This window comes from Puntigrus tetrazona, chromosome 16 (assembly GCF_018831695.1).
Source record: "Puntigrus tetrazona isolate hp1 chromosome 16, ASM1883169v1, whole genome shotgun sequence".
Lineage (NCBI taxonomy): Eukaryota > Metazoa > Chordata > Actinopteri > Cypriniformes > Cyprinidae > Puntigrus > Puntigrus tetrazona.
The window spans coordinates 14,020,592-14,033,542 of record NC_056714.1 but is presented as its reverse complement, the minus strand read 5'-3'; the positions used below and the strand labels follow the sequence as shown (position 1 = coordinate 14,033,542).

Here is a 12,951-nt window from a genome sequence, read left to right as displayed (position 1 = left end):
TTATCAAAATTAAAAGAAATAAACATTTGAAATCTCTCTGAGTGTAACGAATAAATACAATATGCAAGTTTAACTTTTTGAATGGAATTAGTGAAATAAATAAACTTTTTGATGATATTCTAATTATATGACCAGCACCTGTATATATAAGAAAAATGTTATGTTTATCCATTAAATATATCTATATATGATATAATTTATATAAATATTTCCTAAATATAGGCTATACATGCTGTCCTTGATGAGTAAATGTGTTCATTTCTTTTTACAAAATAATCATACTGAAGCCTCATTCTTTTACTCATTCCTTATTACCCTTTCACTTCACAGAGGGAGAAAGACCACATCCGGAGGCCCATGAATGCATTTATGATCTTCAGCAAGCGTCATCGTGCACTGGTTCATCAGAGACACCCAAACCAGGACAACCGCACCGTCAGCAAGATACTTGGAGAGTGGTGGTATGCTTTGGGACCCAAAGAGAAGCAGAAATACCACGACCTCGCATTTCAGGTTACTGAAACTGATAGATATTTATGTTTAGACACCCTAAAAACCTCCATTAAGTCTTTCCAGTCCCTGTAAATGTCTTTGTCACTCATTTACAGGTGAAGGAGGCACACTTTAAGGCACATCCTGACTGGAAATGGTGTAATAAAGACAGAAAGAAGTCCAGCAGCGAGGGACGTGGTGTTCCAGGGGGCAAAGACATCCGCGAGAGGAGCATGTCAGAAACCACAGGTGTGGAACCGAACAAGAAGTGCAGACTCTCACTGTGGGCAATGTTATAGATGGATTATATGGTGTTCTAATTTGTTGAGATAGTGAATTGTTGGGTTTTTGTTAATTGTGAGCCAAAATCATCACACTTAAAAGAGCCAAAGACTTAAACTACGTTAGTCTGTGTGTATTTCTTTAATACACAATCTTTACAATTTGAGTTGAATTACTGAATTAAATGAACTTTCCACAACATTCTAATTTATTGAGATGGGGCGTAAGTGACTTTTTTTTGGTGAGATGCAGATATAGGCCTGTATATCAAATGAAAGCTCTTGATGAGCTTTTTCTACTGGCAAAAGTATACTTTCAGCCACGAGTGTACAAATGTTTCTTACAAACTTAAAATCAGTACATAAAGTCATATGAAAATACTTCAATAATCAAGGCAGCAGGAAAAAGTGGACTGTTGCACTTGCTGTGGCACGTTGGTTAGTTTTTCCATTGTGAATGCCCAAAATAACAATAAAATTGTTCTATTTCTAATTCAGAACCTCCATCTGTGTCAATGGGAATGGAGCTCAAAGGTGTGGGGCCTGGGATGGTGAGCGTGTCAGAGCGAGTCGGAGGTGAGGGACATGGTCAATTGCCTCGTCCTCGTGCCTTCTCTCAGAGCGCCATGCACAATCTGGAGAGGAGCGAGAGAGGCAATCCACAGGCACTCGCTGAACTCGCACAGGTATTACATTCACATTTGTGCAAGTGACACATTTTGAGAGATTCATGCTCAACTAACTCTTCCTGTATTTTTAGATGTGTGGCGATGGTGGTCAGGCTGCAGGGCGGGGTGCTCTCTCTCAGACACAGAGGGGGGTAAGTGAGGACATGACAAGCGACGAAGAGCGTATGGTCATCTGTGAAGAAGAGGGGGATGATGATGTCATGGGTGAGTCAGACTACTTCATTTTAGACTCTCAGGTCCTTGTGTTGATATAGAGTTTTCCAAAACGAAGTTAGTAAATGCGTCATTTTTGTCATCAAGACTTTTGTATTTTTTTTTAGCAATTGGGTTAGTCATTATTCTGTGTTATGTCACATTCAGATGACTCATATCCAGGCAGCTCCATTGACCTGAAGTGTAAGGAGAGGGTGACAGACAGTGACAGTGAAACTGGATCTGGAGATGAAGGAGAACGCAAGGTATCATCTCACATATTTGACATATGCTAACTTGTCTGTGTTGATCTGTATGTTTAAAGGAATAACTCGGCAGGAAAATTGTCACCATTTACTCGAAAATTAACATTTTGTCAGCCTCATGTTGCTCCAAAGTTTTTTGCTTTACCATATAATGATTTGTTCTACATTTAAGCCCACATTTACTTAAGCTGAAGTTAAGGCATAATGTATTTATTGATAGACCCATTTTGATCCTATTTTTGCTTTTTTTGAGATCATTAAAAAAATGGCACCTTTGGATGTGTTACACCAGGTTTGACATCGTTGGTGCCAAATGCCATTAGCTCTTGCATTTAAAATGAAAATAAGTTAACTTGCTTGCTATGTTTGAACATAGTAAAAATGAGATTTGGGGTCTGGGAGCTGCTCTCAGAGTTCAGTATCAGTGAACAATGACTGAATTTACTGTTCCTTACACAGATCTGTTATATGACTACAAAAGACTATAAAGAGTATAAAGAACAAATCATATAGCCACATATTTTTCAGTTTGGAGTTTGGCAAAATACATCACTATGTATGTGTGGTGTATGGAAACTAAGTATTCCACATAAGGCCTGTTTCCCACCAACACAAATGTTTAGTAAAACAACCAAAACAAATTCTGATTTTCACATTATTCGTCTGTTCGTTCCAGTGTGTATAAAATAGCAGAACGAGCTAAATATGAATGCAAACTCATTTTTTACAGTAGGTTTTTACGTGGCTCCTAATAGCTCCTAATTAGTATTCATTGTGGTGTTTGTCAAACAAGCTCATCGGTGAACCCAGCATTTGTTCTAGTGTGAGAGAAACCATTGCATTGGCCGAAAACCAGTGTCCTTGTTAGCCTGAACAGACACATTAACAACCATTCATTCATATTTAAATGTTTATGGCATTGACTTTTTTGCACTAAACATTCATATGGGCATTTTTAATGACACTGGGGTGAGTAAATGATAAACATATTTTGGTGAACTGTCCCTGATGAATATAGTTCCACAAAACAGTGAAATGTAGAACACTTTTTCCCTGTAGAACTAGAAAATTGCTTGTGGTCTTTAAGCATTTTTTAAGGTTAATTATTAATGAAGTTTACAGAAGACTAATGCACAGTATTTTTATTAACTGGTAAAGGATACGTGTCATTACATATGCTTGCTGTCTTCGGCTAATTTATGTTCTCCTCTTTTCTTCTGCTTTATCACTTGGTCCACATCAGAGAGTTTTTGCTCCTGTGATTTGCTCCTCGTCTTATGGCCCTGGTCACGGTCGCAGCGTGTCTCTTTCCTCCTACCCCACCTCCAGACGCTTTAGTGACGCTCCCTCAAAGAGAAAACGAGCGGTGGAGGGAGGTGATGGAGAACGAAGGGAAAGTGAAGGAGCAGTGTCCCAGCCTTCTGCGGGTCAGTCCATCCTGGTCAGCTCTGCCGGAGGAGTGTCGTCAGTGCTAGGAGCAGTGAGAGTGGCGTCCACCGTTGTCACAAATGTGGTGCGACCCGTTGTTAGCACGCCGGTGCCGATCGCCAGCAAGTCCCCACATGACCGGAAAGTCGCTCCGCCACAGACGCAGCTTCTCATTGGACCTGGAACCACAGGAAACCCAGCTACAGCTTCTGCCGGAGGGGGTGGGTACTATTCCTCATCATCGCCCAATCCTGTTAGCGCATCAGGAGCTCAAGGGGGACTGGTGACCAATCTAGTTTTGGGGGGCACATTCCAAGCCCCACCCACTGTACAGCTTGTCACCCCACCTCCTCCGCAAAACCCAGCCTCCCCAGCATCAGCCCCGCTTACTCATAGTAACGGTCCGCTTCCCCTTCCTGTTCTGCAGTCGCACATTCTCCCCTCCGCCACAATAGCGCCCTCATCAGGTCAGAAACCCATAACACAGGTCCAGTACATTCTCCCTACACTTTCCACCAACAATCCCAAGAACCCCTCCCCACAGCAGGCCAGTCAGCCAACCAGTATCTTCACCCTACCTACAGCTCTGCCCACTCACGCCTCGTTGGCCAACGGGAAGCAGTCAGGATACGTCTCCAGTCCTGCTGTGGGTGTCGTTAGCCCAGGAGCCAGAGGTGAGGAAACCTACGTTTTCATGACACACTAAGAAATATTAGAGAATAATAAAACTTATTCCAATATGTGTAATCATATTAATACTTTTCCTTTTGAAAACAGTAGCCACTTTTATACAGTACTTGTTACGTAGCAAAAAAATTGCCAAAAAAATGTATTTTGCTTTGATTGAGCAAATCCACTTTACTGTGAATAAGTTACTAAAAGTACACTACACTTTTACCTAACTCATTTATCACATTAGTTTAAATACAATTATTTTGTAGCATATTGATAGAAAATACAAAGAGTAAAAAATATATATATCCTATTTATTCTTAGTAAGTATTCTTGTCTTAAGCATTATATTAAATCAAGGTTTCCCTAACTGTGGCCTGTGATTGTAAATAAAAATAATTTAAAACCCTTATTAAAAAAGAAACATATTATTTGTTTACTTGCATGTAATGTGTCTAATAGCCAACATCAGAGAGTAATAAACATTCAAATGTGGTAAATTCATTTGCAATACTGAACCCGATACTGTATAGCTTGTCAGTGATCTACGGCTCTAAGTATTAACTGCCGCTTCATTTGAAAACAGGTGATGAAGATTTACCTCTAAATAAAAGAACCAGCTTTACCAACTGGAAGTGCATTAATATATCATGCAATATATTGCCCAGCCCTAATCTGATCCAATGTTGAATCACTTCTTAAACTTGAAAATGATCAAGTCCTCAAACACTAAGTATCCATCGGATACTTTCTGTGAATGTTGACAAAACTTGAACAGCTTCTGAGTGAGCTGTTTCAGAAGAATCTGGAAGAATTTCACAAGGAATTTGAGAGTACAAGTATTTTAAAATGTAATTTAATCTGATCACATGTACTTCATTTTTTGAAATCTGCTGTCCTTAACCTAACATGCATAAAAAACACAGTATAGTTTGTGCTTGATTTGACAACTAAAATCATTTATTTGAGACAGATAGGGATTTTTAAGCGGCTGGAGTAACACTGCAGTGTGCCAGAAATAGAAACATCATATAACATAGGCATATCACAACTATTATGGACAAACCACAGTTCACACTTGCCATGTAGACAGCTTTATACACTTTAAATGCATATTAATTATAATCCTGGTGTTTTAATTCTGTCTGGTCTAGACAGGATTTTTGACACTAGGCAACTTTGTTCACACATAGCACCAAAATGGAACTTCACCAGTACCCAGAAAAAAAGTTGTTAAGTTCCATTAGAAACCTGTATGTGTGAAAGTGCAGTTTGTCTTTTTCATAGTATAGTATCTCAGAGCCGTCATCATGTTCAGGTGCTGGTCTTCATAGTTTTGTCCTGTGCCAGATAAGATGGTCTAGCGCAAGACCCAATTATTTTAAACACTTTGTTCTTTCTTTTTTTCCTCCTGCAGTGCAAACACAGTCACCAGTCTTGCAGGGCAAGATGCTGGTTCCCATGGCAACAGTGAGGGCTGCTCCTGCCCCCCCTCAGCAGTTTCCCTTGGTAGCCCCTCCTCTTCCTGTTCAGAATGGAGGACAAGCAGGAAGCAAGGTGAGATCTGAAATGGTAAATGCTTAAACAAATTGATATTAAATAACCAGTGGGCTAATTTGAAGAGATGATTTGTGATCTTTTTTTTCTGCTGACTTTCTAGATTATTCAGATTGCTCCGATGCCTGTCGTCCAGTCGCAGCTTCCCTCTACGGGACCAGTGCAACCTGGGAGCCCATTTTCGGTTACTATGGGAACAGCTACAGTGGTCGCCCCAGGCTCTACCCCGTCTCAGACCGTGCTGCTACCGCCCCCACCTACAAGGTATAACGCACACTTTCACAGGCCTACTTACATGCTCACCTAGCCGCACACGCACAAACATCTCCCCCACTCTTATTTTAACAACTCCTACACTCCTGAAGTGCAGCAGCACTAGAGAATAACCTTACATGGCTGCTCTCACTCTTTGTAAAAGCTGTCTAATCTGGTTTCTGTAAATATCACTTTTCTCCCACAGAATCACTTATGTACAGTCCACTCCTGGGGTTCCTTCTCCTTTGCCATTAGTTCCCACGACAACAGGCTCCTCCTCTCAGACAGCTTCAGCAACACCTGGATCTGCATATGTTCCATCACCCTTGGCGACCTTTGCAGCAATCGCACATCCGGGACAGACTTTGGTGCAGCCACTGATTGCAGGTCATTTAAAAATGTATTATATTTTGTTGAGATATTTTTTTGTGATTTAAAAGAGTTATTTTTACCATTTGAGCATTTAAATACACACTTGTATGTCTTAAAGTTTCTGTCTTTGCAAGTATCCTCATAAACAAAGTAATTCATATCTTAAGTGAATGCAAACATCTGAGAAAGGAAACGTGTAACAGTATATTGGATCTGGGCAGCTCTTAAAGTGACAGCAGTCTAATATTCCTGCTGTCGGTCATTCCTGTTTATCAAACAACAAAAGAGAAGAAAACAATCTTGAATAAATCACTTTTGTAACATTAATAACAAAAAAATCTATATTTAATTTATAAGTGTTTTAAAACATTTGATTACTTTGTACAACGTATGCAGCATTTCTTATTTTTGGTATACTGTACATTTGTCTTATTGCTTGTAACTTAAAAACTACATTGTGATACATACATCATTACTGTGGAATAAAAGTACTCACCATCATATAAGAATTTTGGACAAACAAATCTTACAATTTGCTCCTTTTTGTGTTTTCATAAAGTGTTTAAACTACTGTTTCACAGGTCAGCCGTCGCTTTTGGCCCCGGCCCAGTCTCCCAGTGCCCCTCACGCTCCTGCCATCACCGCCATCTACACTCCTACAAATGTGACTTTGGCAACAGGTGTGGTGTCTATGGCAACGGTGTCACCCAGTGTGGTGTACACAGTGTCCAGTTCCTCTAGCCTGTCTCCGCACATCCTTCCTAAACACACCACAACAACCTCCATGACCTCTGTAACCTCGGACAGGCAGGGGAACGTAACCACACACTCTGAGCGACAGTTGCACCAGGAAAGAACACTGGACAGGCAGCACACGGATAGTCAGGTCTACACGCAGTCCTCTGAGCGACAGGCCGAGAAGGTTTCGCTATTACAGCCAGACAAACAGTTCCAGGTCCCGATTAAAAGCAGCAGCAGTTCGGTTGCGCCCCAACCGGGCACCTCAGTGCCGCTGCAGCCTGGAAGCCCCGCTCAACTCTCCCATTCCGGTACCAAAACATTTTAACGTGCCCAAGCCCACCCGTTTTCATGATGCTGCTGCCCAGTGGTGATTTCCCTGAGACTAAACACAGTCTCTCTTTTCTCTTTCTACAGGAAGTGCTCCAGGCACACCCAAGCTGATCACACCGAGGCCTCCTCAGAAAGTGAAAGCCACGGTGGCCAACATCCCAGTGGGCAGTTACGATGGAGGAGGGAGAGGCAAAGAACGAGAAAAGGAGAGGGACAGAGAGAAAGAGAGGGAGCGAGAGAAGGACAAAGAGAGCAGCAGTCGGTTCTCATTTGAGGTAGACAAGGGAGCGGAGACGAGCTCACCTGCAACCTTCCCACCAGAGGAGGGGTCCACAGAAGCCCATGCGCTAGTGGAGAGTGCTACACCTAGTGGCCGTGGAAAAGAAGCAAATGCCAAGGAGGTTAGCACCGTTGTCAGTTACATTTGAATCATTTTAGTTTTTTATATCAGTATGCTCGTTGTAAAATGTATTGGGTTGTAAATATCAGGCTTGATTAATCAAAGCAGTGGATGAAAAGTAAGACTACATAAAGTAACTGAATGTGCAAATGATAAAAAAAATGATACATTTGTTCACTCATTTTTTGCTCTACCCAGGCTGAATGGAAGGAATCCCATCCTTCTTCTCCATTACCTCCTCCCTCTGGATCAGATCCTGCTCTGCCTCAGTCTCATGCTGATAAAGATGCACCACCTAAAAAAGTCAAGGCCCGGCCCCCACCGCTCAAACGACCTTTCGATTCTGTTGACAAGTATGTTTCGTGAAATATGGCATCATTGGCACTATGATTTATTTATATTCATCATATGTTGGTAGTAATTACTAGTGGTGAACCAGTATATCGCAATGGCCGATATATTTCAGCTGATGTGGTATTTTCTCATGTCTGCAAAAGGCAATTTTTCAGTTTGGTCAGTACTTAATTACTACAAATACTTTTTTTTTGGGTGGCTCTGAGAAAGTCTGTCCTCTAACATTTAATAATAATTATAATCAGAGGGAACTGTTAAATAAAAGAAATAAAAGGTATACAAAAAAGTTTTATAACAATTGCATAACTGAGTTGACTGTGGAATGGACGAGAGTTCAGACAAACAAAGTATATTACAGAATAAAGTTATCATTATTTCTAAATTCATTAAAGAATTCATATTTCTTAATAATAATAATATTAATAATAATAGTATTTTATTTTAATATTTATCCTCACATCAGCTTTGTATTAGCTGTCAAAAAAACTACCGGCTGACCACTAGTGATTACTTTTTAATTGGAGTTTAAAACGGCAGATTTTTCAAGCAAAAGGTCCAATTTGAAGTAAGGTCACTTTCAAACTTGTTCAGTGCAGCAAATTAATTTCATCTTAAACAGGATGCACCCTCAACAAATTACTAATCATATAGACTCCTGCTGAAATGAGTGTCTTTCACATAAATTCTCTCAACAAACAGTAAATGTGACAATAGATAAATAAAATGGGAAAATCCTAATTAGACAAAAAAATTGAATTTGCATTTTTGCAATCATTACAAATTTTAATGAAATTCCTATGATAAGTATCTCAAAGTACTCATTTGGTTAGTGTCTTGGAAATAGTGCAGTATCATAAATATTTTATCCAGTTAATTAGTTGCATGGTCAGGATTTAGTTTGGGAACCAATTTTCATGTATACTACTATCGTGCCTTGCCTTAAACTCCTATTTTGCTGCTTATTAATAGTTAGTAAGGTAGTTCTTAAGCGTTGGTATTGGTCATATTAAGGGATCTAAAATATGGCCATGCAGAGTAAGGCATTAATATGTGCTTTATAAGTACTAATAAGCCAATACATGTAGTATGCCTGCTAATAAGCAACTAGTTAATAGTGAAAATTGGAACTTAAAGTGTTACCAATTGCATTCCTATTTATTTGCAGATGTAAATTGAAATGTGATTTCAGATTTTAGACCTCACTGCATGTATAGAGTAGTCAAAGTCCTGTGACTGGTGATGTGCACAGGGTCCTGTCAGAAGTGTACTTTGAGGAGCGCTTTGCAGAGCTGCCAGAATTCCGTCCAGAGGAGGTTCTGCCCTCTCCAACCCTGCAGAGTCTGGCCACCTCCCCACGAGCCATACTGGGCAGCTACCGCAGGAAGAGGAAAAACTCCACCGGTGAGAGTAAGATTCAGACTTCCCTAACAACTCGATGTGAAATCTGAATATAGCCGGGTCGGTTTGTTTAAAAACACGAACCAACAAGCCCTCAATCCCCCTCTTTCCACAGACCTGGACTCATCCACAGAAGATCCCATCTCTCCAAAAAGGAAAAGCCGCCGCAGATCTAGCTGCAGTTCAGAGCCAAACACACCTAAAAGCGCTGCAAAGTGCGAGGGGGACATTTTCACCTTTGAGAGGCCAGGTAACACTTCACCGCCCACAAAACCTTCATCGTTCTGTATGCCTATATTATCCTGATTCAACTACATTATAATTCTCTCTCTATCTGGTACAGATGGAGAGGATATTCTGGGGGAGCTGGAGTTTGATAAGGTGCCCTACTCCTCTCTCAGGAGAACTCTTGATCAGAGGAGAGCTCTTGTCATGCAGCTATTCCAGGAGCATGGCTTCTTCCCCTCAGGTAACGCACACACTTTTGTAGAGTACTGTACCACCCACACAGCTTACAGACAGCACAGAAGTAAAATGAAGTACAAACCAATCACAGCACAAATCCTGATCAAAATGGATGCTATGGACAGAACACTATTCACTAGACCGATGGATTACAACCGGAGGTCTTTGTAGAAATACAAGAATAATGGAATCTTAAAATAAAAATTAATAGTTAAAAATATGAAATATATTTTAAGTCTATAATATAAATGTTTCAATTGAATATATAATATATATATATATTATTTTTTTTTTTTTTTTTTTTTTTTTATGATCAAAACAAAACTCTTACCTATTAGTAGAGTCACTTTTTCTCCTCACAAGGAGAAATATATTCTAGTAAAGATATTCTAGTTATATGTCCAGCACCTGTACATTGTTAATTTATGTTATACTATCCAAAATTGCACCAGAGGAGAAAAATTGAACAAAGCTATTTTTGTTTTCTTCACACACATAAAGTGTTCCTGTAGCTCCATAAAATCACAATTGACCCCCTGAAGTCACCTGGATTATTTTAATGTTCTCCTTGCTATGTTTTTAAATCTTGGTCATATTAGGATCCTTGCTGTTTATGGGAGGGACAGAGAGCCCTCAGAACGACTTGAGAGTCATTAATGAATGACATGAACTATCCCTTTATATGTGCTCAGTGGCACATTTTCTGAGATTATAAAGCATTGGATGAATAAAAACCCTTTCAGAATTTTCTTTCATCTGATGCCCTCTTTCTCTCCCACTTTCACCCTTCTCTCTCGATCAATAGCTCAAGCCACGGCTGCGTTTCAGGCACGATACGCCGATATCTTCCCCACCAAGGTGTGTTTACAACTCAAGATCCGTGAGGTCCGGCAAAAGATCATGCAAACGGCAGCTCCGTCTGAATCGGCTGGCATGTTAGATGTTTCCTCATTACCGGGACCTTCTGGGGTGGCGTCGGCCAGTGACATAGCCATAGGGGCAGAGCCTCAGGAAAAAGAGGGCGAGCGGGAGGGTGAGCAGAACAGCTCGGAGGAGCCCAGAAGCGCTGGCGAATCACAGGACACCAGCAGATGAGGTTGACGGGCAAATGGATGGCTTGAAGACCAGATGTCTCCCCTCAGTATCTGCATGATCTACATTTGTTGTCTTGTCTCTGCTATGACCGCCTCCGAAGGACATAGAGAGAAAAAGCAAGAGCAAAATTTGTATGTATATGGAGCAGACGAGGGGAGACGCCTCAAAACACTTTGGGGTTTGAAACTTCTCAGTATTTTACGTGACGTTGAATTATGAAACCTTTACATTCAGACACTTGCCTACATAAACAGTCTTGAATATACACTCTTGAATTTACAGCATTATCTTAGTCATTAGGCTTCCTTTGGACTTTGAAACTAGAGGACTGTGGGCCTGTCCTGTACGCCAGTGAAGACACAGTGCTGCTGATGCCTCTAGAAAGGTGGGACTTGCGAGGGACCCCATCCCTTTTCAGACTGAGTTGTGTTCTTACAGCCTGATTGGCAGTAGCTTGGCCACAGGTGGTTTTTTTTTTGTTTTGTTTTGTTTTATTGGTTTTTGTGGGTTACTGCCAGTCATTGTGAGGCGGGCCTCCATTGGCTGGGTTTAAGTGATTATGAAGACTTGTTGGGACTTTTATTTTTCTTCTGTGGTGTTTTCATTTTTAAAGACTTTTCACAGAGAGCTTTGTTAAGGCACTGAAAACCTTCGGCGAGAGACTCTGCGCTGCCATTCGTCAACCTTTCGTCCTATGATTGGCTTTAGTGGTTGTCAATCAAACTGGAGTCATTCCAAAGCCTCTGATTGGCTAGCCATGAAGGAAAAAAGGTCATGGAAGGGAAGTCAACAGGCACATTATTGCCATTGATTTATGTTTTTTCCATATATTTAGAGATTACACATATTTAAGCATTTCTTTCCCTGCCTTTTTTATTCAACTTTTCATGAGCTGGTGAAGTACGGAGCAAAGAGAATGTTGGGAATATATTCTTAAGAATTTACTATAAGAATTTTATTAACTTTTTAGAGAAGAAACTTGATTTTTCAACATGTAATGCTAAGGTCATTATGTTATAAAATCTCATTATTACTGTTCTTATTAATGCTTTGTTGTTCTTGTGGATCTGATCCTTATAACCTATATATACACTGTATTCTTATTAATATACTCTTTCTTTAGCAGAAACGAGGGATGAGTTCACCCTCTTCCCTCGCGCCTAGAGGCACTTCCACTACCTTTTTTAAACATTTTCTCTTACACTCTTTATCTTGATATTCACAATGTTTTATTTCTTACCAGGAAGCAATTACATAAGACACTCCAAACATCTTTCTGGTAGTTGTACGTGTTTTTTTATTATTTCGATCTGCCACTTACATTCCTCCCCTTTCTCATTCCTCCTCCTGTCACTTTATTGTTTTTTTTGTTTTTTCCTCAATCACTTTAAGGCTGTGAGGTGGGACCGGGAGGCCACAGATGATCTTCTCTTGCAGCGCTGGTCTTTGTTGTACATAAATACAGTAAGAGTCCAAAGACTCAAGCAATCACAATAAAGAGCATCAACAAAAACATTATTGGAAGAAACAAAGCCAGTAACAAAGAAATTGTATAACAAAAGGAGAAATAAAGAAATATGGTTATAAACTGTTCTTATGGCGTTTCCTTTACGTACTCGAGAAAAACACAGGTAAGCTTCAAATCTCTTGAGTAAACACAGAACTTAAGAGTCTGTTTCGTTTAACATTACTTACAAGTAAAATGATGTGGAGAAACAACACTTCATTGGATGCTGTAATTGTCTTTTTTTCAGAGCCGTTTAAAACTTTGTATCTACAGTAGTTCAAAATGGATCAAAAATGCATTCTTGTTTTAGGACAACATTGACATTCTTGGTCCACGTAAATTGTTAACTACCGTAGATATAAAGTTTTAAACAGTTGTTGCGCTCTGAAAAAAATAACACAGTATATGTTATGTATAAATATATTATATATTGTGGATAGTATTTTTTAATAATTTT

At 39.9% G+C, this 12,951-nt stretch overlaps 1 protein-coding gene across 2 annotated transcripts in view; it reads left to right on the top strand.

The window, feature by feature from the left end:
* The window catches only part of cicb (capicua transcriptional repressor b), a 37,227-nt gene extending 24,647 nt beyond the window's left edge, over nt 1-12,580 (top strand). Inside the window, exons 6-21 of one of the 2 annotated variants that reach the window (XM_043261355.1) lie at nt 331-513; nt 609-741; nt 1,272-1,459; nt 1,534-1,666; nt 1,823-1,920; nt 3,164-4,022; nt 5,438-5,577; nt 5,681-5,841; nt 6,038-6,219; nt 6,786-7,253; nt 7,360-7,676; nt 7,874-8,028; nt 9,279-9,430; nt 9,543-9,677; nt 9,771-9,896; nt 10,698-12,580. In XM_043261355.1, the coding sequence (XP_043117290.1) occupies nt 331-513; nt 609-741; nt 1,272-1,459; nt 1,534-1,666; nt 1,823-1,920; nt 3,164-4,022; nt 5,438-5,577; nt 5,681-5,841; nt 6,038-6,219; nt 6,786-7,253; nt 7,360-7,676; nt 7,874-8,028; nt 9,279-9,430; nt 9,543-9,677; nt 9,771-9,896; nt 10,698-10,987 (3,720 nt within the window). In that variant the 3' untranslated portion in view covers nt 10,988-12,580. Of the gene's footprint in view, nt 1-330; nt 514-608; nt 742-1,271; nt 1,460-1,533; nt 1,667-1,822; nt 1,921-3,163; nt 4,023-5,437; nt 5,578-5,680; nt 5,842-6,037; nt 6,220-6,785; nt 7,254-7,359; nt 7,677-7,873; nt 8,029-9,278; nt 9,437-9,542; nt 9,678-9,770; nt 9,897-10,697 lie in introns of both variants that reach the window. The other variant, XM_043261354.1, reaches the window with a different exon arrangement.
* The last annotated feature ends 371 nt before the right edge of the window (nt 12,581-12,951 follow it).